The 26,259-nt window shown below is 33.6% G+C and overlaps 1 protein-coding gene across 4 annotated transcripts in view; it reads left to right on the top strand.

Annotated features, from left to right (window-relative positions):
- The window catches only part of Pcdh9 (protocadherin 9), an 877,954-nt gene that overhangs the window by 323,214 nt on the left and 528,481 nt on the right, over positions 1-26,259 (top strand). The window contains exon 3 of one of the 4 annotated variants that reach the window (XM_021203966.2): positions 2,383-2,484. The exons of the other annotated variants lie outside the window; for them this stretch is intronic. Coding sequence (XP_021059625.1) covers positions 2,383-2,484 — 102 coding nt within the window. The remainder of the gene's footprint in view (positions 1-2,382; positions 2,485-26,259) is intronic. 4 annotated transcript variants of the gene reach the window in all.

Below are 26,259 nucleotides of genomic sequence, written 5' to 3'. Positions count from 1 at the left end.
GTGTAAAACAAATGTAGCTACAGTGATTTACATTGAATAAAATTGTTATTGAGTTTACAACATCTCAAATTTTATTTCCATATGTATTTTATAAGAATAAATCTGATTTAATATATGAGTTTGAGCCATAGCTTTTTACAGTAATTAATATTGAATTTGATAAATAGAATATTTTGGTAGAATAAAACTGCAAAGATTTAAAATATGTTTATGCTTAAGGATGCAACTTTTGAGGGAGAAATATGCAAGACACATATTGATTAAATTATTTCCACCCCCCAAATTTTTTTCTTATGTTTGGCTATTTGCCATATTTTATTTCAAAATATTGTTCATCATATTGATGCCTTTCTTCATTGGCTTGATCCCTGAATTTTATTCTCAAAGGAATTTTCCACTCTGAAAATGACAAATTAAAAATAATGAGGAAGTAACTATGGTTGAAAATTTCTCCCAATGCTTTGACTATTTTACAAAAGGAGGCTATTCCATAATGAGACACCAAACAAGCTTATGGGCACAAACCTATTGGAATGAGAGAATTTATTGGAGTATAATTAGTCAGTTGCAACTGAACCTAGGTTATTTGCAGTTTGATGTTTTTTATGGTGTGTAGTTGGGTAAAGATGTTCATCCCCAATAGGTCATTCAGTTCTTAGTAAAAATCTTATCCTGGGCAATTGTTTTTTATACTGAGCTCAGTAACTTGTCATTATTGATTCTACTATTGAATTAAATGTACTTCTGTTCATCTTCAAATTAATCTCCACATTCTTTATTTGTAATTTTCTATAACTTCTCCTGAATTGACAAAATATATCTCTTCAAATTTTTCTGTAGTTTCTTATACCTTTAATGCAAACTAATGTAGTCATTCTTATCTACACATCTCTCAAGGCTATGCCTATAGAGTCAACTCAAAGGTTTGGTTTGGTCTTGTGTTGGTTAGTATTACATCAACTTGATACAAAGTATAGTCATGTGAGAAGAGACTCTCACTGATAAATCTCCTCCAGACACTTTTGAGCAAGTCATTGGGAATATGTTTACATACTCTCTATGTCTTGAGATAGCATGCACATAGTAAATGACTTTCTACTAAATAAATGAACAAATGAGAGGAGCAATATGGGTGAATGTCATAAATCAGCATCATCTCCTAATCTCTGTCTACGATGTGAGTTCTGAATTAACTGTTAGAAACCAGAATTAGGTCATCGTTTTTTTGTAAAATTTCTCAAGAATTATCTAATTTAAGAACAACTGGTGAGCCACAGAGATTTATGAAATGTTTCTTTGAGGGAAAACTGCATAATACATGAGATGTTTAAAGTAGATTAATCAACATGAAAATATGCATGAAGGCTAGGTATAGAAACTGATTAAAGTGACTAGGATGATTACAGTTTATCAAAACATGTTTAAAGATATATTTTATTTTTATTGTTTTACAAAACAAAAGCTTTTGTAAAGAAAGATCTTCACAGTTAAGGTTAAAGCTGTCCAGGCCATTTTAGAAGCATTCAGTGAATTGACTTAGACAGGATTGCATTTTAGGTATTATACATAAAATTAGTTAGCTAGGTTCTCAACAGAAGTTCAAAGTATCAATCAGTATTTGTTTCAATTACCCATGTAGAACTAGAACTCTCATAGAGTTGAGGTATGAAAAAAGCTGATATATATATATCTTATTATATAATTAGTTGTATTTAAAATCTTTCTTAATGTCATAAAGATGTTTCTACTTACAATAAAGTCAAATTAGATAATTGTTATCTGAAAAATTCATTACAAAATTTTTTTTAAAGATCATAATATTTTTGATCTGTGATTGAATGATGACTCTTTCCCAGTGGTGCCTGATGTCTTTTATTAAATTAAAGACTATAGAAATTTTAATGCTAAACTTCACAAATGGCCAAATCGCAATATTCACAGGTGACCTTACCCTAACTAAGAAGAAACTTTAAAAGAAGAACAAAGAGAAGAACAGGGGATGTATGATGTTTTCTTTTTACATGAACATTTCCTGTGAGAATGTGGAAAGCAGTCATTTGAAATATTGTTATAGTGAAAAGTTTATATATAATTTAATATCTGAAGTTCTATAAATTGATCCATTTATAACAATATTACGGGTTAGTGTTTAAATAACATGTTCTTTGGTAGGAGAAGTGAACTAATACCTTTAAATCACTAAATATTAATATTATGTCCACATTACTGCTTTCCCATCTATCTATGCATGCTATCTGAGTCTGGATCCTGTTTAGTTGAAAGTACATTCTATTCATAGACTCACAGAAAACAGCTTTGTCTCTCAATGGACCCTCCACATTTAGAGTAGCTTGTCACAATTATCTGGTAAATCTCTTTCAGTGTAACACACACAGCAAAAATGACAATATTCCTGTCACACATCAGAGATGTCCCGGCCCTACCAGCTTCCACATTCTAGAGAATGAAGAAAGTCATTCTGAGGTACGACTGTGTCTGTAGAGTCACTGTTGGTACAGGGCATTGCTATTTTCTCTAGATTTTAAATATACTGTGCTGACTATTACAGATGATTTTAGGTTTGTGATTTCTTTTTCTGATGGGATTTTTCTACTAGTGCTTTAATATAGCTGAAAGTAAAGAAGAATAGAGAAATATGTTCATGGATCACATCCCCCATTTATAATAACATCACCATGAATTTATCATGCTTCTAGCACTGAACATAAACTTCATATTTATCTATTTTTGGAAAAATATAGTCAATGACTTTGTTTTGGAGTTTCTAGAAATATGCTCTTTCTTAATGCATTTTTTTCTTATTTGAACACAAGAACATGAATATTCACTCACCAAAAGATTTACATCTTTCAAACAATGGTACCAAAGATAGTCTTACTCAAGATATGCAAGTTAAACTGTGAGAAATTTCAATAATTGCTTTTTATAAAACTGTCTTTACCCAAATTTGACTAGTTGACTTGTATAATTGAAATTAACATTTTTAAAAAATCTTAGTTTTTAAAATGTTGTTTGCCCAACATAAAATTTAGAAACTCCATTAACTTACATTTATGTAATATTAGGAGATCTAACCCATTATGCCTTATGGGACCATGGCCATATTCAGAAAAGTTTTCTTTATATTTCTGGTTTTGTTTTGTTTTGGTTTGGTTTGTTTTGGTTTGGTTTGGTTTGTGTGTATGTGTGTGTGTGAGTGTGTGTGTGTGTGTGTGTGTGTGTGCTTGTGTATGTTTATATGTTGAGCATTTTTCTTAATTTTAAATATTAAAAAATTTAACCAAAGTATAATTATATAATTTCATTCCCTCAATTACCGCAATACCAACACAAGTACCTCACAAGTATGAGCTTTCATTTTAATCATATACAAACACACACACATGCACACACACACACACACACACACACACACACACACACACAACACACGTATCAATAATGTTACGTATTCTTACATTGGTTTGTAATAGAAAAGGATCAATATTTAAAGAAATTACGTTGTACTAGTTAAATTATATCTTGAGAAATATTTTACATTTCACTTACTTTCTGCAGCCATAGAGATAATGGGTATAGTATTTATAAATGTGAGTCTTTGCAGTGTAATTTGTCAAGAACTGATATTTTTAATCAATTCCTTTAATTATACAAACATGTATAGAGTTGTTGCAAGACTCATTTTGCAGCAGTTTGATCATTACACTGTAAAGATACATCATTCTGTAAGCTCCTGTAACATCATATGTTTATAACAAAATGTAACACCTGAAGTGTTTAGGAAAAAGTAATTAATTGAGGTCATAAAGTGTTAAAGTAATATTTAGGTTTATTAGCCTCCAATTCTCTTTAGCACATTTTCTTCTTACTTTTTTGTGGAAGTCTAAATATTTAGGATCTTCTACCTCAACAAATATATATTGTAGTGTGTTTGTGTGTAGGGTGTATGTGTGTGTGTGTGTGTGTTTCTCTACTTCTCTTGAAACCTTCAAGAACAACCATGTCTGATGATCGCTTTTGTTTTCACAAATACTATATATGTTTTTTAATAACCAGTATTATCTGATCCCTCCCTAATTACTAAAAAAGATAACACAATATAGATTATATAGGAAAAATTTCAATCATAAAATGTAAATAAGTAAAAAGCTGTCATTTTAAAATTAATCATTCTATTAGTTTACATCTCAAATGATACCCCACTTCCCAGTTACCCCTCCAGCAACTTCTCCTTCCCATATTCGACATCCCCCCTCCCCTTTGCTTATGTGAGGGTGTTCTCCCACCTACCAAACTCTTCTCCCCCACCCCCACCTCTCCAGCATCCCCCTACACTGGTGCATCAATCCTCCCGAGACCAAGGGTCTCCCCTCCCATTTCGGTCAGGCAAGGCCCTCCTCTGCTACATATGTATCTGGAGCCATGCACCCCTCCAAGTATCCTTGTTGGTTTATGGTCTAATCTCTGAGAGAACTGGGTAGTCAGGCCAGTCTATGTTGTTGTTCTAATGGGGTTGCAGTCCCCCTCTGCTCCTCCAGTCCTTCTGCCCCCTCCTCAACCAGTTTCCCTGAGCTAGCATTTTAAGAAAATTGCATAAGTAAAGAAAATCCACATCTTTCAAATATCTGATAATTGAATTTATTAAAACCTTTAACACGTGTATTTTAATAATAAACAAATAAATTTTATATAATTCCTTGATGGTTATTGGATAGAGAAATTGTTTCTTGAACAATTTCTTATCTTTTTAGAGACCTTGTGAGATAAAGATGATTTTACTCTTAGATGTGTTATAGACACACAGTAGATAAAAATTTTATTGGTTTCTAGGTAAATTAGAAAAAAATACACTGTTATGATATTGATTTGTATCAATAATTCAATTCCTGGAAAAGTAATTTTTATTTGCCTCATTAGAAGACATAGACATAAATAATTTTCAGGAAAGCTTTTGCTCACATACTTTCATTTGACCATTATTGCTCAAAGCTATTTATAATGTGAACAATTTTGGATAGAATCATTTCAAGATTATTTTCAAATGATTCTCTGATACTAAATAAAATCAACAATGTATGTATGGTTTCGCAGTTTATGTTCTGCATCGCAGGCTGTCTGTAGCAAATTGTATGTATAATCTGCTATCATTTTTATATGCCTATCATAAGTTTAGATTTATTTTGTAACACAAATTGGACAATGTTGTCCTAAAAAATAGAAGACATAGATTTGTGTGAGTACAAAGGTAGTATTTGGTAGTAGCTAAAGGAGGAAGTATGACATGATTAAAATGCATTGTACATCATTATCAAAGAACTAATAATGATACATAAAATTGCAGTACATCTAATTCCTTAAGTGCATAAATTACTAAAAACAAAATTTAAGGTCTCATATTTCTAATGAAAATTGAACAATAGTATGTTATATTGAATGTTCTAGAAAGATATCTGGGTGAAACATATTCAGTTTAAATATTCATTACATACAGATCAATTTATAAAGTGGTTCACTTTAATAATCAGTTCCTAAAAAGTAATTAATGAATTGATTATAAATTTTAAGATCTAAAAAGTAAAGATGATTATAACCTACAACATGATTCTCTAGACTATGCTATTTTTAATTCTCTAGAATAAGCTATTTATTTATAATATATGTAAAATCTTGTAAGTGTATGTTGTAAATAATAGTTTCAGAATTAATGTTTTCTTTATTTATATTAATAAATTTAATAGAATGATATGTAACTTGGTGGATTAACTTGTTCATGTAACATTTTGGTAATTAAAGGTAATCTAAATTAAGTTATTAAAGTTATATTATGACATTTGATACAAAGTCAAACCAAGACTGGTGTGACAAGTTAGGCTTTAACCATAATGAAATATCATCCTTAATCGATTATATCTTATCTAGAGATAATTATTGCTTAATCATAAGTAAATGCTAATATCAGGTGTTGAGATATTTTAGTTCCTGACACTACTCTAAGTATTTTGTATTCATTACATTAATTCTTCTAATCTATCACTGAATATAAAACATATTATAATTGCATGCATTACTGGTTTAAAACTGTAGGCATTTAAACTCTGATAAATGCTTATTTACAATTTTGAATATTCATCATTAATTCATGGTTATTTTGGTATTGTTGAAATATTGGTTTTTAATTCTAGCTACAATTCTATTCACTTTATGGAAGGGAAAACTGAGACAAGGATGTGGGGTGATTTGATTGTAGCCACACATTGTCACCTTGAGTAAGATACAACCATGTTCATATTCAGAAACTATACAGTTAGCTGTTAGAAAATGCTTGAATAGCAACAATCAAAACAAAAGCATCATAGACTATTTCACTGTCCATGGGCCAATATTAAAATTTAACAAAACTAACTGATTTCATAGTCATAACCTGGGGAAAGAAGAGATGAGTTAGCCTAACCTAAGTCATGGTACTAGAAAATGGTAGCATCAAATTTGCTTACGTCCTAGGATTTCTTATCTTGAAGTATTATAATGATTCCACCTTAAAAGTGCATAAAAGTGATTTTTCAAGCAAATGTAAAAAAAAAAAATCTTACTTGAAATTCTTTCTTAAATTAGAGTTCAAATGAGGTGCAGAAGTGAAACTGTCATGTTAAATTTTTTTGTTTTTATCTCTTCCTACCATACCCTCTCTCACAGCATTGACATAGCACCACAGTAGCTAAAATAGAAACAGAGAAATGGAAAAGCTTGCATTATTTTATACCATTTATGCCTATCACCTTACTAAACATCTTTGATCTATAAATTTAGCTGCCACTTCCCTTCTCTGATACCTCATTTTCCAGAGCCATGAAATTGCACAGGATACAGAGTTTTCAGGTTTTATATGCCTCAACTGGTAGGGAAATATTATAGGAATCTCTCTCTCTCTCTCTCTCTCTCTCTCTCTCTCTCTCTCTCNTCTCTCTCTCTCTCTCTCTCTCTCTCTCTCTCTCTCTCTCTCTCTCTCTCTCTCTCTCTCACACACACACACACACACACACACACACACACGGACGTGGGAATTCCTATTAGTACCTATTTGCTATTACTGTTTATTATACTTTAACTAATGTTCTTACAAAATGGTCTATTATTTAATACAGAAAATTTTCAGTTAAGATTTTCTTTGTAGGGGTAAAATCTAAACATTGATGTTAGATGGAAATTTTAGCTTTAAATGTTTGTAAGACTGGTGTAAGGACTTATGAATCGGTGTGAATTTTAGATGCCAGACCTTAGAAATGTGACAGTTATTGCAAGTGTGAAATTTGTAGGTGCAGATGGTTTGTTAAGACATCGTAGGGTGGGCAACTGCAGCAAATTACCACAGCAAATAGACAAAACATTTTGATAGGGGAAAATTTTGACCTTTTATTTAAATTCATAACACAGATTTTTGGTGGATTTATAAATAAATAGGAATTATCACTTTTGAGGAGTTATCAAATTTGTAAAATATTGTGATAGAAACATTTAATAGAGTATAATAGTATGTTATACAGTGATTAAGAAAAACAGTAGGAAGAAAATAGAACTATATTAAACTACTACTTATAATAAGTGTCATATACTTTTAAATAATAACTTTGTAGAAATGACATAATGTACAATGTATTTTTTTTTCCCTCATTTAAAACACTCTACCGGTACACCTTGTACCTAGCTCACATGCAAATGGCACAGAGATGCTTGCAGAATTCTGTAATAGAGCAAGTGCAATAAAGGAAAGCATTCATCCTTGTGCTTTCTAATGTTAAAAAAAATTGAAAGGCAGACTTCAGAGCCCTAGTCACGTATATTCTCTGATTTTGTTTGGATATTCTGGTTCTTTTATAAAAAGGCACGTATATAAATATGGCCCAGCATGTCTATCTTTGTTTTCTCTTTTGGTATATGAATATATTTAGCAACTCTAAATTTCCTTTTTGTATTTCATATCCATGGAGATGTTGAATTTCTTTTCTTTAGGGGATGAAGAACAGATTATTATCTTCTTTTTGTACTTCTCTATTTTCATGCTCTTAACAAATGATGATTCATATTTTTCCTTTTTGTTCTTATGCTCCTTCCTTCCCTTTTCACTTCTGATTAACATAGGAGGAATATGAGATAGAATAACTTATAGTTATACCACAATAAAGAATAGGCATAGTTTGCTATATATTAGATATTACAGCACACGAAGGTAGACAGCTGTGTATTATTATATAAGCAGTGTTGAAAGGTTAGATGCTCAAGATGCAAAATAAAACCAAACCAGAAATTTTAGCACAGTAGTTAAAGAATGCATTGTTTTTTTCTTCCTTCTTTTTAAGACTATCTACTGTTTTTATCTTAGATCTCTTTTGTGACTTATCTTACAAAACTTCTATCTGGTTCAAAATATACAACCACACTATAAGACCTCACATTTGTAGTTAATATGATATAAATGTATGTGATATTTAACTGTATATCGTTTATATAATCACAAAACACTTAATTCTAAAGAATGATAGCCTTATTTGTTTTCAATGTGAATTTAGGATAATTGACTTAACAATGTCTAAACATGTAACTGGAAATTTAAGAATTCTGGTGTATGCATACATTTCTGCAAGCAGATTTGGCTCATTGAAGGAACTGAATAATTTTTTATCTATATGCATCTGTTATATAGTTACATCTTTGTCTATTGGAATACTTGGTATATATAATAATTAATAGTGCCTTCTAAAAGAGAATATACAACAGTATTTTTGCAGTGCTAAATAATAGTTCTCAAAATTCTTATAGCTTTAGGAATTATTCAGAAGAACGTCATGAGATTGTTTTTTTTTTCTGGTGACTCCCTTATATTCTACACATACATGTAAATTAATGGGCATTTCAGGTTCCCATGAGTTCATTATTTTTCCAATTATTCAAGTCTGTATAGATTGGCCATCACCTCTCACTTCCTATTCAACACCTTGTGCCATTTCAAGCTTCACCACAGAGTGAGTGGGCTTGGTAGTATTTTTAGGAAGAACCACATTTGACAGATCTCCTGATGGTGTCAGCAGTGGTCACAGCCTTGATGGACAGCATCAAACCTTGAGGTGGCCTAGTTCCTGCTAATTAGTTGTTTGAAGTCACTCTGTGTGCCACAGGCAGAGACTTATCAGCCAAAGACATCTTTACCAGTCAAAATGACAGCTGTGATACAGCTGCTTTTGGGAAGACTGGCGTACACAAAGAGCCTTTCAAGCAGGTGACAGCCATAGTGCCTTTTACTGAAGCATTCCAAAGATGTAACAAAACAACCAAAACAGAATTTTCAAAAATAAATAAATAAATAAATAAAATCTAAGGCCATATCTTTTGGGTGAACATAGAAACCACACCATCAAAATGAATTTAAATATTACCACACTGTGAGAATGAAATGTAGATCTTGCTGCTTCATGAATACTTATAAATTGAATGAAGTTGCATGCTGTTGTGATTAATGCAGACCAAGCATATGGTTTTGGATTATATCTGATGTGCAAAGTTCTCAGAAGATTCAATGCATGTACATTTACAGTGACTGGAAATCTTACCAGAAGCAGTTATATTTGGACACCTGGAGAGTACACAGTCAAAGACAATGTATTGTGTAATATCTCAGAGAGGAGTAGAAATCAACAACATATATATTAGGAGAGTATAGAAATGAGAATAGGTCAGTAGAAATGTATATTTAAAGAAGTGCATTGCATTAACTTATTAATGAATGACATCCTTTTCCATTCATGTGAAGCGTGGGATTCTCTCTTTGACCACAATTTAATTACATATTCCTAAACAAATTAAACAAACTTATTTTCATATATTTTCCATGTCATAGCAGTTCTGCAGTATAAACAGTTTCAAAATATCCACCAAGTGTTTCAATGATATAATTAAGTTTATTAAACAAATACTACAATATTTGTCTATTACCATATAAACCCATGAAACTGTAGTTGTAAAAGATAGTTTAAACTTTAACAATTAAAATAGCATTCATATTCTTACAAAATTAAGTGTTCTATTCTGTTGTTATATGTAGTGACTGTTTAAGTTGGACTGACAACTTAAGTTTAAATGTCATTAAGTCCCTATATAAAATGAAAGTCCCATTATAGTTCATTCATATCTTTCCTCAGATCTAAAAGTATGATTGACTATACACTGTGTAGAAGCTATGTGTGTTTTTTTCTATATATAGGAGTGTAAAAATTGAAGTAGAAAAAGATTGGAAACTAGAGTTTTAGAGACTAGAATGAGGAGCACTGATAGGGGAAAGAGTATTAGTAAAATAGGAAAGGAAGAACCAAGTGCCTTATATACACTCAGTGAAATGTCATAATAAAATCCAGTGTTTCACGTAACTAAGAAAAAAAAAAAGTCTAGCCATAAGTAGAAGATGCGTATTCTCTTTTATGTGCAAAATACACATTTGTGACAATAAAATAAGCAATGGAGTGCTGAAGAAGTGCTAAGGAATACAGCTCTTGCTGTAGACCTGACTTCCATTCCCACATTTGGAAGCTTACAATTGCCTGTAATTCATGCTTATGAAGACTGAACCCGCCTTTGTACCACACAAGGCATCTGTACTCATAGACAGATATACCCATAGCTAATCAGATGACATAAATAAAAAAATAAATAAATCCTTTAAAATGTATAAGGCAGATCTCATGAGCAACAAATTCAATTTGGAATTCATTTTAATATGTACATTAAAGTAAAAAAAACTTAGTTTAAATGTGGAAGTTTACAAGTAGGTAAGTTTACTTAGAATCACTTTAATTCTTCAAAAATATAATACAGGCATAAAATATTTCAGTTGTTGCTCAGAAAGATACTGGACTTATGACAAAATGTCTACTTGTATCATATGTTTAGAACAGATTGGATAAATCATGAATTATATTTCTATATAATGAATGAAACATTTCCTCCTTAAGTGTCATAGTCTGTGACCATGTGATTAGAAGAAGCCTAGAAAATACTTGGTATCTATGGAAGACAGTTTTTATTATTATTATTATTATTATTATTATTATTATTATTATTATTATCATTAATCTACAAAAATAGCCACATGTAGCAAATACTTGAGTCTGTTTCTGAAAATTCTCATATCCATGAGAGTTAGCATTGGTGACATGAGAGAGAATCTGAAAATGCAATTTTAGTGCACACAGCAATATGAACCTAAAGAACAGATTAATGTTTTTCTTATAATTATTTAATATAAAATTCTAAAATAGAATAGAATAAACTATGTCCTACAAAACACAATTAATTAGAATGGGATTAAAATGGAAAGACAGAAAGTGGAAATAAAATATAATGAACTATATTGCATGTAGTGAAGCTGAGTCATTTTACTAAATTTTTATCTTAGGGATATTTGTTTTATGTTCAGGTGTATCCGCTGGATTTCTCAGTATGGTATTATGGGTCAATTTCTAAGGTCTGAGAGCCACTAGGAAAAACAAATAACTCATACTTACATTTATCATGTATCAGGCGCTCTTCAAAAACACTTTGATTATATTAACTGAACTAATAACACCATGGGATAAAATCTCCCATGGCTCCTGTTTACAACCAAAAAAGATAGAAATCATCACTCAACAAATAAATTGTTGAAAAGGTTTTAAGCAAAAGTGACTGTTTGCTGAGCCTAAAATCTATGGATTTTGACAAAGAGAACAGAGAGTCCAGGGTAGATGCTGGCTGCTTGACTTTCAGTATGATACACCATTCTTCTTCTTCATCAGTGTCTCTCTCTTTTTAGGCTAAGTTCCAGTCTTGGGCCAGAATTTGCTGACTTGTGTTTTATGGATCATTTGTCTAGTTTGGATGAGGTCACACATTTCTTCTCACAGGAGTTAGATCTTTAACTTTGTGGTTCAATATTAGGGCAGCCCTCTCAGACAGTCATGGCACTGGGTTCAATCCTAAGTAATGGTCTGTAAAAACAAAACAAAGTAAACAAACAAAACTCTTCTCAATATTTTTATTGATAATTTAGAAATGAATATGAGCACAGAGTACATTTAACAAATTTGAACTAAATTTATCTGTGTATATTAGTTGAAATTAATTTCATACTTAATTATTAGACTGCAACAATATTCAAAGAGGACCAATGACATGTAGTTTATTGTGCCAACCTCTACCCTAAATCATAAAAGATGCAACATTGTTAACAGGATTTTCTAATATTGTAATCAATATTCTTGAAATGTTAATAGAATCATTCATTAAGAAGATCCTTATTGGCATGGAGAGATGGCTCATTGGTTACAAGCACTGATTGCTCTTCCAGAAGTCCTGAGTTCAATTCTCAGCAACCAAATAATGGCTCATAAGCATCTCTAATGGTTGTGAATAAATAAATAAACATTTTTAAAAAGAACTTTATCATGAACTATAAAAAGTTTATATATAATGACAGTGGTTAGTGTGTGTGCACATGTGAAAAGCCCATCACATATAAAAAACAGACTCTACTTCAAAACCCCATGTTTGTACCATGCTTTGTGCTATGTAGCAAATATTAAACAATGTACACATGTCTGAATTTTTAAAGTTTTTCAAATAGTAATATTTATGCACAAAGCAAAAACCTACTAAGAAACATGTTTGCACATATTTCTAATCCCAGGAAAAGCAGAAAGTTTGTGACTCAGGAAAACTTAGCTAATTAATAACATACTTTCTCAAAAATCACACAAGAAAGCAAAACTCAAAGAACTTCCAGACACAAAAGTCTTATATATTTTGGCAACTATTTGTTATTTTTGCCTTTATTTTACTCTGGTTAAAGAATTATAGGTTCCCTCACACATGAAAACTTAAATATTTCATTGGCCAAAATTTTAAATATTATAAGAGTAGTAATTAGATCACAAAAGAACTCACTTGATATGCACTCACTGATAAGTGGATATTAGCCCAGAAACTTAGAATATCCAAGATACAGTTTGCAAAACACACAAAAAAAAAAAAATCAAGAAGAAGGAAGACCAAAGCATGGATACTTCATTCTTCCTTAGAATAGGGAACAAAATACCCATGGAAGAAGTTACAGAGATAAAGTTTGGAGCTGAGACCAAAGGATGGATCATCCAGAAACTGCCCCACCCAGGGATCCATCCCATAATCAGCCACCAAACGCAGACACTATTGCATATGCTGAAAGGACCCTGATATAGCTGTCTCTGGTGAGGCTATGCCAGTGTCTGGCAAATAGAGTGGATGCTCACAGTCATCCTATAGATGGAACAAAGGGCCCGCAATGGAGGAGCTAGACACAGTACCCAAGAAGCTGAAGGGGTCTCCAGCCCTATAGGTGGAAAAACAATATGAACTAACCAGTACCCCCAGAGCTCGTGTCTCTAGCTGCATATGTAGCAGAAGATGGCCTAGTCTGCCATCATTGGGAAGAGAGGCCCCTTGGTCTTGCAAACTTTATATGCCCCAGTATAGGGGAACACCAGGGCCAAGAAGTGGGAGTGGTTGGGTAGGGGAGGAGGGGGAAGAGGGTATAGGGGACTTTTGGGATAGCATTTGAAATGTAAATTAAGAAAATATATAATAAAAAATTGGAAGAAATAAAAGGTTTATACTTACTGTGTGTCTATATTCTGGCCAGAACAGCAATCTAGCTGGATTAAACTTCCTCTACATCATTGAAAAATTTATTTTCAAATTGAAAAAAAAAACCTGGAAGATGTCTTAAGATATTCTTATATAAATTAAGTAGAAATGATTTCTCTAGAACAAACATGGGAAGGCAGGAGCACAGGTGAACTGTTGGCAACACACTGGGTAACATTAAGTCGGACATTAGTCAATGTGTTTTAAGCAGCTGAATTTGTTAATTGTCTTATCTAAAGTTAGCCTCTTGGCCTATCAACTAAGACTTGGGAATGGAGAAACTCACATTGATAAGTGTATCTCAAAGAAAAGGTGTCTGTGTTCTTCAGCAAGGTGCCTCTGTGTTGTAAAACTTGCAAAAGCAACAGCCCAGACAGAAACAAACACAAACACACCAACTTTTACTACACATCTTAAATAAAGAGATCAATACTCTACCATCACAATTTTTAATATAATTTTTCTTTGGAAAGTATGTACAGAGGTAGAGTAATGTTGTGAGTTAAGTCTAAAGTCAAGATGACGTCTGACTCTGAATTGATGACATCTCACTCTAATTCAGGAAGGAAGAAGTTTCGTTAAACAGAACAGAATAATAACTGATGTCTTAGTCAGGATCTATGACTGTGTTTTTTCAGTTTTCAGAATTCCATTCCTAAAAGGGTGAATCTTACTGTATGCAAATCATCATTCAAGAAACCTGACATTTTAAAAATGTAGCCAGGAAAAAAAATGTCATCATTGACGTTAGAATGACAGCAATAAAATCATGATGCCACAGAGAAAAGGAAAAAGCAAGAATATAATCCCATTATAAATACAACTGCTTTTCTTCCATGTATGGAACAAATTATGTATTTCATTGATAACTTCATTGTTTATATATGTAATTATTCCAGGTTGGACCAAGAATTACAAAATAGAGAAGATATCTTTTATATTTATAATATATATCTGTGCCTAATGATTTCTTCAGAAAATAAAGATACAGTGACTCCGAAATATGTAATGTTTAAAATCAATAAGCAGACGTTTGCAAACTCACTGCCCCTGTTGCTTTTTGCAATGTTTTTTTTTTTTTTTTTGTCTGACTTCTTTTCAGCAGCAACTGATATACATACTTAGGTGGAAGACATCACCGCAGGAGTGATCTTTGCTTTACAGAGTTAGCCTTTTTCTCAGGATGCACCAATACATCTGCACAAAGAGAAAAGAACTATTCTGTATGTTGACTCCTATACTGCTGAATACTCTATTTAATTCCCCAAACAGGAAGGGTTCACTCTCCTAGTGATAGTGATAGAGACTCAGAGGGCAAAGTCCTCAACTTCAGCATGGAGTAAAGGACAAGGGGCCTGAAATACAAAGGACCAAAATCTCCAGGGAACATCTAGCTTTGCGTGTCTTGTTAACAGACTCAACCCCCGCTCTTCTTCAGTCACTTTATTGAAAACACAACAGGCTCCTTTACCAGCACCTGTAGGCAGAAGCACTGCAGACACCCAATCAATCAATACAGCTACGACCTTTTGGAGGCTCTTGTTGACCTTGAGAAGTGTGAGCAATGAGTTAAAGGATGGAACAGGAAGACATTCTGTGATTAAACCCCCAAGTTACTTGCTACTGCGTGACAATAAAATAAAATAAAACGAAGTGAGCTAGATATATGTTTAGTTTAAATAAACCCGATAACTTCTATAAGTGCTTCTTGCAGCCTTAGCTGGGCAAAGACATACTCAGTCTGCAAAGTAATCATGGCTGTCTCAATAAACCTCAGCCTCTAACAGTTCTTAGCACATTTACTTTCTCAACACGATGCTACATTACAGCTATCTACTCGATTATGGCCGGAGTTCCTAGCAGTTATTGATAACCACAGCACAGGCTTTCTATCTCAGCCGGCCCTGGCAGGAGGAAGGCAATCAGCGCAATGAGCTCCCTAACCCGGGTGTGTTTTCTTGAAACTCGAACATGATGACTCAGTTTTACAATGGAGCTTGTGATTCGCACTGTGCAAAAAACTTCCCATGTCATCTTTATTTTTAGTTCTTTGGCACAAGTATAGAAAATTATTGTAGGAAAAATCACAGCTTCCATAAGGAGGAGCTTTGTCTGCTCTTAGGAGATTTATAGTGTAGAAAAAAAAAAAAAAACCACAAACCTTTCACAATGCATTTCTCCATGTACGGGGGCAGATAAACATCTGTTTACTGTACAAATGATGCAAATTTGCAGGATAGTTTCACTTTAATGTCCCCTGTCCTATCTTTTCCCATTCTTCATGCTTTGTTGCTTTAAAAATGCCCTCTCTTCTCTCCAGCCTACCTTTCTCTTCAAAATACTCTACTGAACTTCATGTGCATTTTCAAAGAGCATAGCTAAGCTAAGTTAGGTGAATATGTAGTGGATGGACCTGACAATTTTGACTGTCTTCTCTTCCATATCCTTTTCACTGTGATGCTCCTGAGAGAAATGATTGTGGTGTCTGCAAGCTGAATGCAGTAAACCCCATGCCATGGTGGTTTGATATGTTAAACTGACTGGTCAAAAAAAAAAAACATAAAATATGGGGATAATATATCAGAGCATTGCCTGTTTCTTAATGAATCAGTATAATTCACAAACCACAGAAAATTATTCCTAAATAAAAAGTGATATTGCAATGCTTAGGTCTGCTAACATAGATTTTCAGATAGTATTTTTTTTGTATGGGAAATGACATTCACATTTTCCAATTAAGTTATTTTAGTAGCCTTAGAACCCTGGGTGTGCCTTCATCTCTAAATCAGTACCAAGTTTATTCATAAGAGATGTTATGAATTAAAGAAATGAACCCAAGAGTGAGGTAATCTTTATAACAAAAACATTTTGTAATTATTACTTCAGATAGAATGTTGATGTAATAGTGAGACTATAGGTAGCATGTGTGTATAGCAACAGCTTTAAGTATATGTTTCGGTGAATTATTATGTTTATGAGGACATGGCATTTAAACAGTGCTTTATCCTTTAAATCTGTACATTCTTTATTTTATAGGTTCAAAGTGAATTTTTTTGTTTTCTATTTCGTGGTTGCAAAAAAAAAAAAAGAGAGAGAGAGGGAGAGAGAAAAGTTCCTATTTTATTTTATTTATTTTGTTAGACAGTGAGCTCTCCTCAGATTTCAGTGAACAGGTACTTTGGTTCTTTAATCCTTGTGGCAGTGATAGTAAAGCAAAGAGGAATGAAAGGCAGGCGACCAAAACGCCATCACTCCATTAATGACACTGGAGCTGCTCAGCTCTATTGGGATGCTGCCCAGACATCTACTAATAGAAGCCATGGTTCAGGATGTGAACTTGGCATTGGCTGCCAAAATCACAAATCTGTGAAGAAAGCTTTGCAGAAGAATGTCTGGATTAATTTAAGAAATTAGCCAATATTGAAAATGGAAGTTTCCCTATTTGCTGGTAGATACATTAGAGACAGACGTAGAGAATATAACAGAATGAAAATAGAATAAAAAAAAAATTAGAAATACAAAGTACACACCTCAATACTGTATTGAGTAAAAGGCCAGGAATGTATGTATTTCAGAATGAATAAATTAGGCCAATGGCCAGAGAGTTCTATGTTACAATTGGCTTTAAAGAATTTCGTTCTTGAATGTTAAGTAACTTCTGACAAATGTGAGTTTTCATACAAAGGGATGAGGTTGTATGGTTCTAGAAATGCCCAAGAGCTTGCCATGACATTTACACACTCACTAACACTGTTATAATAATTGGCATTATTATTTTTTGTATAAATGAGTGTTATTGTTCCCTATTCATTCTTGCACATGCGGGAACAAACAGAAATGTGCTCTTTGGGAGTGGAGGGAAGAAAACAGATTCTCTGTTCACATTGGGCTAATGCCCAGACGGAACAGAGAATCCCTCAGCTGGGGCCAGCAGCTTTCGTGGCCTCTGGCTAACACAAACTCCTCAGTGGCCTTTCAGAGCCACTTAGAATCAAGTTGCAGAAGCCTGTGAGTGGAGCCTGCAGCTGCAGACACTGAAGGACACCTATGTGGCCCTGCACACATACCCCTGCCCACTTTCTGATTCTCATTCTGCTGGTGTTTTGAACAGAAGACTGAAAGTTTAAGTCTAGGAATACTTCTGCCATACCTATCCCCAACTCTCTCTCTCTCTCTTGGCTACCATAGAGTAAGATTAAACCATTTTAGGCACCAAAAAGAATTGTACAGATTGAGCTCACCACCATCTTTGTCCTTTAAAAAAAAAAAAAAAGTAGAACTAAATGCAGAACTTCATTTCATAAGTTTAGTGGTCCAGCCAAAGCAAAATGAATCAACAGAACAGAAAGAGAAAGGAGGCCAATTCTGATAATTGTGTTTGAGTTTACACTGAACATTTAAGCCTAATGTCAGAATTAGTTCATGGTGAAAGCTTTTCCTGCTGAGGGACTTCACTAAGAGGAAAATAACATAGTATTAAAAAAAATGTCTATACCAGGATGTTGCTTATGTGAACAGGGCATGAAACATAAGGGAAAACTAGAAAAAAAAATCTGGCAGAGATATCCTAAAATAGAAATGGTTTTACATAAAGCAGCATTTTATGCAAAGAAATTAGATGCTTTCCTGGGTCCAAGGTATTCACAGATCATCAGAAAACTACATTTACTTCCAGCATTATTATAATCTCTAACAAGTGATTTAAATATATATATTTAAATATATATCAACATAGAAAAGATATTATATATCTTTACCTACTAGATAGTAAAAGTCACTTATAAAAATAAAAGCTTTTTAGAGTTTATTGAGATACATTGGGCTGGTACTGCATAGCTCTTCTTCTCTTTCCAGACCAGTCTCATATTTATTCAATGTTAAGCTCAGGAAACTTGTACTTAAAAAAAAATAAAAAAGAAAGATTCAAAAGGAAAAAAATCATGGTATTGTGAAGATATTCTCTAATATATTATTGTTTTGTTGATATGAAGGTGAATCTGTGAATTTTAAATAAGTGAAATGCATGGCTTTGAATTGTATCAGAATAATGCCTTTTTAAAAAATTCCAAACAAAGAATCCATAGTTCTTTTTATAGTTTTCAGAGAAACAGTATGTGAATGGGGATGCTCTTTCTGCCAGTCTGCCAGTTGTGTGTGTAATTCACAATGTTTTCACATGAGGTTTTTTTGTTTGTTTGTTTGTTTTGTTTTTTTAAATGATGGGGACATAGTTTTTAGAGACAGTCATGGAAAGAAAAAGGCAAGCATTCGTTGACTCTGCTGATGTAATAAGGACCTTATTTTATTTTTTTATTAAAGGTTTCTGTTCTGGTTTCCATTTTACCAACATGTTTCTATTAATGCTTAATATCTGTACATTTTGATGAGTTTAGGTATGGTATCTCAATACATATATTCAGTCCAATCTCTATTCATTGTTCCTTCTGCACTTCTCTACTTTTCATTTATTAATGTCTTGCTTTGAGAACAATCATACAACACTGTATCAGTTTATTTTACTTAAGGGGGTATCTCACATTATTGTGAAGTGTTTCTCTGTAAGACAGGGTTTCATTGCCTGTGTTCTACCTCTTTTCCATAGTGGCCAAGACTACATGTGTGCTTTTCTTGCTTGCATGTTAAGTCCATACTCTTTGACTAAAGGTGACTTTCAATTTGAAAATTTAAAGACATTAAAATTTGATCAATATACCAAAGCATTGTTTTAAAGGTTGTCTGTTTCCACTGCGAATACAATATATCTAATTTTAAAAGCTATGCGATAATATCAGTGTAACTTTGAAAGTCCCTTGCTTAGGCTCTCTTCCTTTGACTTCCTTACCCTCACAAATTAACATAGTTACTAATAACCGACTGCCTGTGCTCATATCCACAGGAGTCACAGGATTCTTTCAATATTTTAAGCACTTAATGTTTCTTCACGAATACAAGATGTTACTAGCAAGCACCTAAAGAATCATGAACATAGTGTAACAAAGGACAGTGATGAGATGACTCATGTATCCTTAAGACCTTGCAGGACTTAAAGAAAGAGATGAGGTTCTGCATGGTGAGAAGTCAGAGAACTCAGAATATGTAACATTTAGCCTTGTTGAGTGATGCCTAGAAATTTAGTATATGGGCCAATGGGAACATAAAACCTCTAGCAAGGGAGATGACAGGGTGGGAAGGGAAAGAGTTAGGTTGTAAACATGTCCTTGTGGAGTGGAGATGCTGGGCAGCTGCAGGATCTGGATGGAACAAGGGCTTCTGAGCAATGCACACCAGGGTTTGTTCTGAAGAAAGCAGCAGCAGCCATACAAGCAAGCAAAGCTCCTGCAAAACAAAGTCAAATAGCTCAGCTTCCACATTCCTCTCCAGGATGCTTGCCTTCTTCTTTTTACAAGCTAGTGTGTTTCCTTGCTCTCACAGATAGTGAATCATTAGAAAAATACCAGCTGTGCATAAGACCACTATTGTAAGTGACAACCGATGTAACTACCGTTGCATATGTTCAGCTTGAGAATTGCTGAGTGTGATTATCTTTGGGCTACAAATATAATACTATCTTTTGTTAGAGAAAGAGAGATATAGGTATACAAAATTCTATGGAAACCTGAAACTGGGACACAGTCTTTCAAGTAAACAAATCAAATAGATCTCTCTCTCTCTCTCTCTCTCTCTCTCTCTCTCTCTCTCTCACACACACACACACACACACACACACACACCAATTCTATATCAGGCTGTACTCCTACAGTATCATAACCATAAAAAAAAAGATAGAAAAAGAAACTACTGTTGTGCTCAAGTTTTATAAAGGTGTTAGGGAGTGATTTCAACTACTGGAACAGGTGGTATTTGATAAGAACATAGGAGGGGACAAAGATGTATATAAAGTAGTTTTCAGGAAGGGAGAGCATACTGAATCAAAATCTGTCAAGAGCTTCAGGAAATAGCAAGATCTGTCTCACTGAATGTATGTAGTATGCAAGTAAGATTAAAGATGAAAAATATGAGAAAAAGTTTAATCTTATCTAGACACTGAAGGACACTGAATGTCATGATAAGACATTTGAAAGTCATTCTCTAGATAGTGTGAAGTTGTTAAGTTTGTGGACGGTGAATCATCATACGAAAGAAGAAACTTGGAAGTCTTCAGGATGTCTACATTATTTATCATCACTTAAAATAAAGTAGATTGTACTGAGGTACATTTTTAGTGACACTTTTATGATCCATTTATATATGTACATATATGTATGTATAATATTATGCTTTAAAAGGAATTCTTCCTCATTATTTTTTGTTATGATCAAACAGTAGCTGCCAGCATTTTGTAATTCAATGAATGAGCAAATCTCTTATAAGTATGTACTTTTGAAGATACTTTGATGATATACAAAATTGAGCAGATATTTATTAAATGTTAGTCTTATTGGGGGAGGTCATGCATGCAAACATGACATTTTGAGGGCAATTATGTGTGCTGTTAATGTGCAATTAAAGGATAAATGCACTCATTTACAATATAGGCAGAAAAAATGTAACTTGCTCATGTTTAAAAATGGAATGGAACCAGAGCCAGATCTTGATGAATGGGAAAATTTGGGAGGGACACATGGAGGCTGGCATCAGGGTTAGTGCCTTATTTGTTTGGCATTTGAGAGGAAAGTGAAGGAGTCTCAAATACCATTTTTGGAAGAGAAGCATATTAAGGAAATACGAGGCACAATATGACAACCAGCAGTTTCAATTTAGAAAAGAGTAAAATATTTTTAGATTTGTGAAAATGTTAAGCAGAGTCTCTCAGCGTCACATGAGGTAAATGCTAGCTTCAGAAATGATTCCATTGCCACCAAGAGAATTTCTGGGAAATCGATGTTACATACACACAGAAAGCCACTTGTTTTTCATTTTGGTGACTTGGCATTTGATCACAAATAGGTAATGTAAAATTAGTCATATTTTAGACATTTATAAATTTTCCATTAAGAGTATATTGCATCAGACACTGACTTAATAATTTATAAGTTAAACACTAACTTACGAATAGGACACATGTTTTTAAAGCACGGCATGCAGCTGCCTTAGGATGTCCTCCAATCGCCTTGCTTTTCACCTACATTGAAAACTATTTTCCCCTCAATTTTTTTTCCCAAAGGAAGGAAGTTTCTCCTTTTCTTTATATCTATTTTTTGAATCAAAGATATATAGAATTCATTGCATAGCACCTTGCAATATACTTTTGAGAATTAAAAACTCACTTCGAGAACACAGTGATTTTTCTCATGCCTTGTATAGGAACCTGGTTATAGATATTGGAAAGAAACAAACAAACAATGATCTTCTCCTTGGAAGAGATGCTGCTCACAAAGTAAATAGATAGATAGATAGATAGATAGATAGATAGATAGATAGATAGATAGATAGATAACAGTCCAAACAAACAAAAAGAACAAAAAAACGAAAAGAACTCTATAGAGTCCGCCTGATGCTTCCTCCATGATATGTCAGTGACAGCATCTCACAGTCATAGATGCATTGCTTGTCTAAATTGTTCTCAATGTATTTGATGCCCTATTCAATAGAAAAGCGGCATCAACAATGATAAGAACAACACACTGAAGCTGTTCCTTCCATGTTTTTTTCATTATATGCTATTAACCAACCTCTGCTCTGTTTTTACTATGACTTAAAACCACAAAATTCCTCTTTAATCTCAAATTCCCGATCTTTTCTTTTCTTTTCAAATATTTTTGTAAGACAACAAGGTATTTTCTGCACTTGTTCTTTGAAAGCCTTCTTATTTTTGTTTGCCAATTCTTCCTCAGTATGTGCTCGAGTCTTAGACATTGTGAGTCAGTTGTTAGTTTAGAGTCAGTTGTTAACTTTTTTTTTATCTCTAGTATTATGCCTAACATCACACTCAATAAAGATAAAATTAGACTCTCAAAGCCCAAATCTGAATGGTTATTTTAAAAACAGTGTCATGGCTCTTCTATTTAGCATCACTGAATATGATTCTCTCTATCTCATTCATGCAAGCCTCCCCTGACACTTCAGTTTCCACTTTGTATTTCAGAAAATATTACTGACAGTTTTGAAGAATCTTTTAGATTGAAGATGACTGTCAAATGCTCATCAAAGAAAAGAGACTATGTGATGAAAAGTTTTCCTTCCTTCATTTTTGATCCCTGTTTAGCAAGTTAAAATGTTAATTTAAGTACCTGTTAAGGTGAAAGGGCTGGTGGGAGTCACTGAAATATGGATGTGTACCATGTTCTTTACTGAGTTCAGAAGAACATAGTGCCAGATAAGGTATTTTAATTCATGGCGGCCACCCACTATAAAAAAGAATGAAAAGGAAAGAAATCAGATTATAAGGAATTGGAGAACTATCTCACACTCTCTATGAACAGTAAATGCTGAATACTTGAAAGATACACTTCAGTGAAAATGTGTCTAGACTAAGGGGAGTGTTTAAACATTAAACTAACTGAGATGCCCACAGGGAAAAGGTAGAACAAAATTGATGATTGCTTTCGCAAGATTCTAGAACTCTGGAGGCTGCATGAAAGCACATTTTCCCAGAGGCTCCCTCGCAAAAGCCTGCTAACTGAAGGCTGTGACCTCCAAACACTCTCTACTTCTATGGTTATTTCAAACTCAGAGTTTTCCTTGAATTTACACTCTAGGGAGTCTAAGCAGCTTAGGTGATCAACAGATGCATCCAGGAGAGAAAGTCATCCAAGGGATTCAGATTTACCACGTTATTTTTTCTCTTCCTAGCAATTCTATTATTATCTACTTAATAGCAAAAGTGGCCTTTTGTCATTTTAAAGAGACATGCATTTTTAATGGACCAAAGGTCATATAACTGACTTTCCTGCCTTTCAATAGATGCACTTTACTTTAAGTTTTAAATTTGGTTAAGATGAATTGAACATCAAGTACTGTGAAGAAATTCCATCTTCAGAGTCTCACTTAAACCATGCCTTTGATACTGTGAGGTAGGTATTCCTGGTTTTGTATTTAGGTTGCATACCTATCACAGTGTGAAGGAATCAGACCTATTATTAAATGATGAGAAGTTTCTGAATTATAGGAGTTTTCTAAAGATGCATACCTTAATAAGTTAGAAAATATCCAGACACTAATAAAGGAACTTGAAGCAAATAAATTTTACCAAATATTTTGCTTACTTTGATGTTGTTTTAACCAACTTAACCTTTAGAAGTTTTTAACTCTTCATTTCAAAATAATTTTCTGATATACCATTTTACTTACTAAATACTCACAGTTATGTACCATTTGTATTTGATCCCTAACAGAGCAACAGATACAATAGCTAACTTAATGACTATGAATTTATAGAAACAAACAAACAAACAAAAAAACCTCACTGTCTTTAAAATTCATTTGCATTTTTTTTGACATGCTACTGAGCAGAGAAGTGTGTCTTAGCTTAAAGTCAAGAAATAGGATTGAAATTCATTGTGTTTAGCTGGATGTTTGTGCTCTCTTTCCCGGTCTACTGTGCACTGATTCCATGAGTGATGATTAATAAGTGAACAAAGACTCATAGTTACACTTGTATCTTTACACTGATGAAAGTATATTCACAGTAATTGAATAATTGTGCGCAATACTTAAATAATTGACCATTTTTCCTCCTTCCCTCTTTCTGATTCATACTGCATGGTATTTACATTAATTCACAGTACAAAGTCTGATCAGATCTGGTCCTTGACTTTTGTAAGTTCTGGTAACATATTCATGAATAACTTTCTCAACCGGCAAATACTGTGATAACTCACACTGGGCATTTATTGATTCCTTATCATTCAAAAGATTGTGAGACAGGAAAAGAGTTCACAATGAAAAAAAAAATTAATGCCCTGAATTGTTTTGGTGGTTAGGACTATCTAAATTTAAACCCCAGCTCAATCTTTTGTAACAAATATCCATATTAGAATTGGATGCCTTTCAAACGAAAAGTAGAACTTTAGGGGCTGGCATAGTGCCCAGCACAGAACACATTTACAGTAGAATATTAGGTTGATTGGAAGTATATAGTCTCTGAAGCCCAAACTATCTCACTGTCTTAACCTATAAATTCAGTACAAAACATTTGAAGGGATCATTGGCCCCTTAGGATCAAGGAACAGCTACAAATTGAAAGCAGTAAACTATAAATAAGTTCAGGACAGATTACATTTTGGAATCTAGATAACAAGCATATGTGATTATATAGAAAAGGCAGGGTAAAACGTGATTCTTATGGTAAGTGGGAACTTTTCCCTCGTTGACATTTAAAAATACATAGTGCTGTTCTCTTCACTGAAATAGACACTGGAATGGAAACTGCCCAAACTCCTTCATGTAGAAAAGAAGGCAAATGCTGAAAGCAGCCTCTTACCCTGTGCTTTGCAAGTTTTGCATATCTGGTGTGATGTGCACTGACTGAGATGTCTTACATATTGATGTTTACCGAGCAGCGGAGTGCCCTGTGTCCTACCACAGTGCACAGGGTCACAAGCATAGCTTATGTTTGAATATTCCAAGTAATTTGTTAGAAGAGTCATGTGGATCTTTAATATGAAGTTAATTTTTTTATACATTCACACACACACACACACACACACACACACATACACACACACACTCACTCACACACACATGATTTCTGTAACCAGATTTTTTTCACAGTGGGTTGCAATATTGTAATTCCTCATTCATGAGCCATGTGTTGGAATTATGGTAGTTGAATTATCAAAGTGATCTTGTAGCTTGAATGCCACTGGCATTGTATTTGAAATAAAAACCAAAATAAAACTATAATCATATTTGTTTCCTTTAGGGAAAATGGTGATATTTCCCTGTAGGTGGTGCAATAGATGTTAGTTAGTGGCTTGGAGCTATTGTTTTTATATTGTATGTAACTGTGAAGTATTGGGTACTCAAAAGATGCATTAATTCTGATGAATACTCATCTCATGTACTTGCTGTATACCACTCACCCTCCCAAGCAGAAAGGAAATGCTGGGGAAAAAGAAGTCACAGATTTGTCAATACAAAAATACACTGACCAAGAACACATATCCAATTACCCTAAATTCTATATTTCAAGGTACTAAGTAGTTTCATGAAATTTTAATAATTATAGAACAAAGGAAGTCATAAATCAAGGCATTTTTGAAATAAATTAGTGGAAACATTAAGTAAGTAGAGTCTCAAAAATTAAAGAAATCTCAGCTATAAGCCTTAGAAGCAGCTTGATGTCACCCAGAGCTTTTTAGCTCAAGCAAGCTAGTGGGTTCCTAATGTGTATATTTAAAAAACCTTTCCACATGCCAGCAAGATTCTGCTGAAGGGTCCCTGATATAGCGGCCACTTGTGAGGCTAAGACAGTGCCTGGCAAACACAGAAGTGGATGCTCACAGTCAGCTATTGGATGGAACACAGGGTCCCCAATGGAGGAGCTAGAGAAAGTACCCAAGGAGCTGAAGGGGGCTGCAACCCTGTAGGTGC

Source organism: Mus pahari, chromosome 8 (genome assembly GCF_900095145.1).
Source record: "Mus pahari chromosome 8, PAHARI_EIJ_v1.1, whole genome shotgun sequence".
NCBI classification, from domain to species: Eukaryota; Metazoa; Chordata; class Mammalia; order Rodentia; family Muridae; genus Mus; species Mus pahari.
This window is presented reverse-complemented; position numbering and strand designations above follow the sequence as displayed.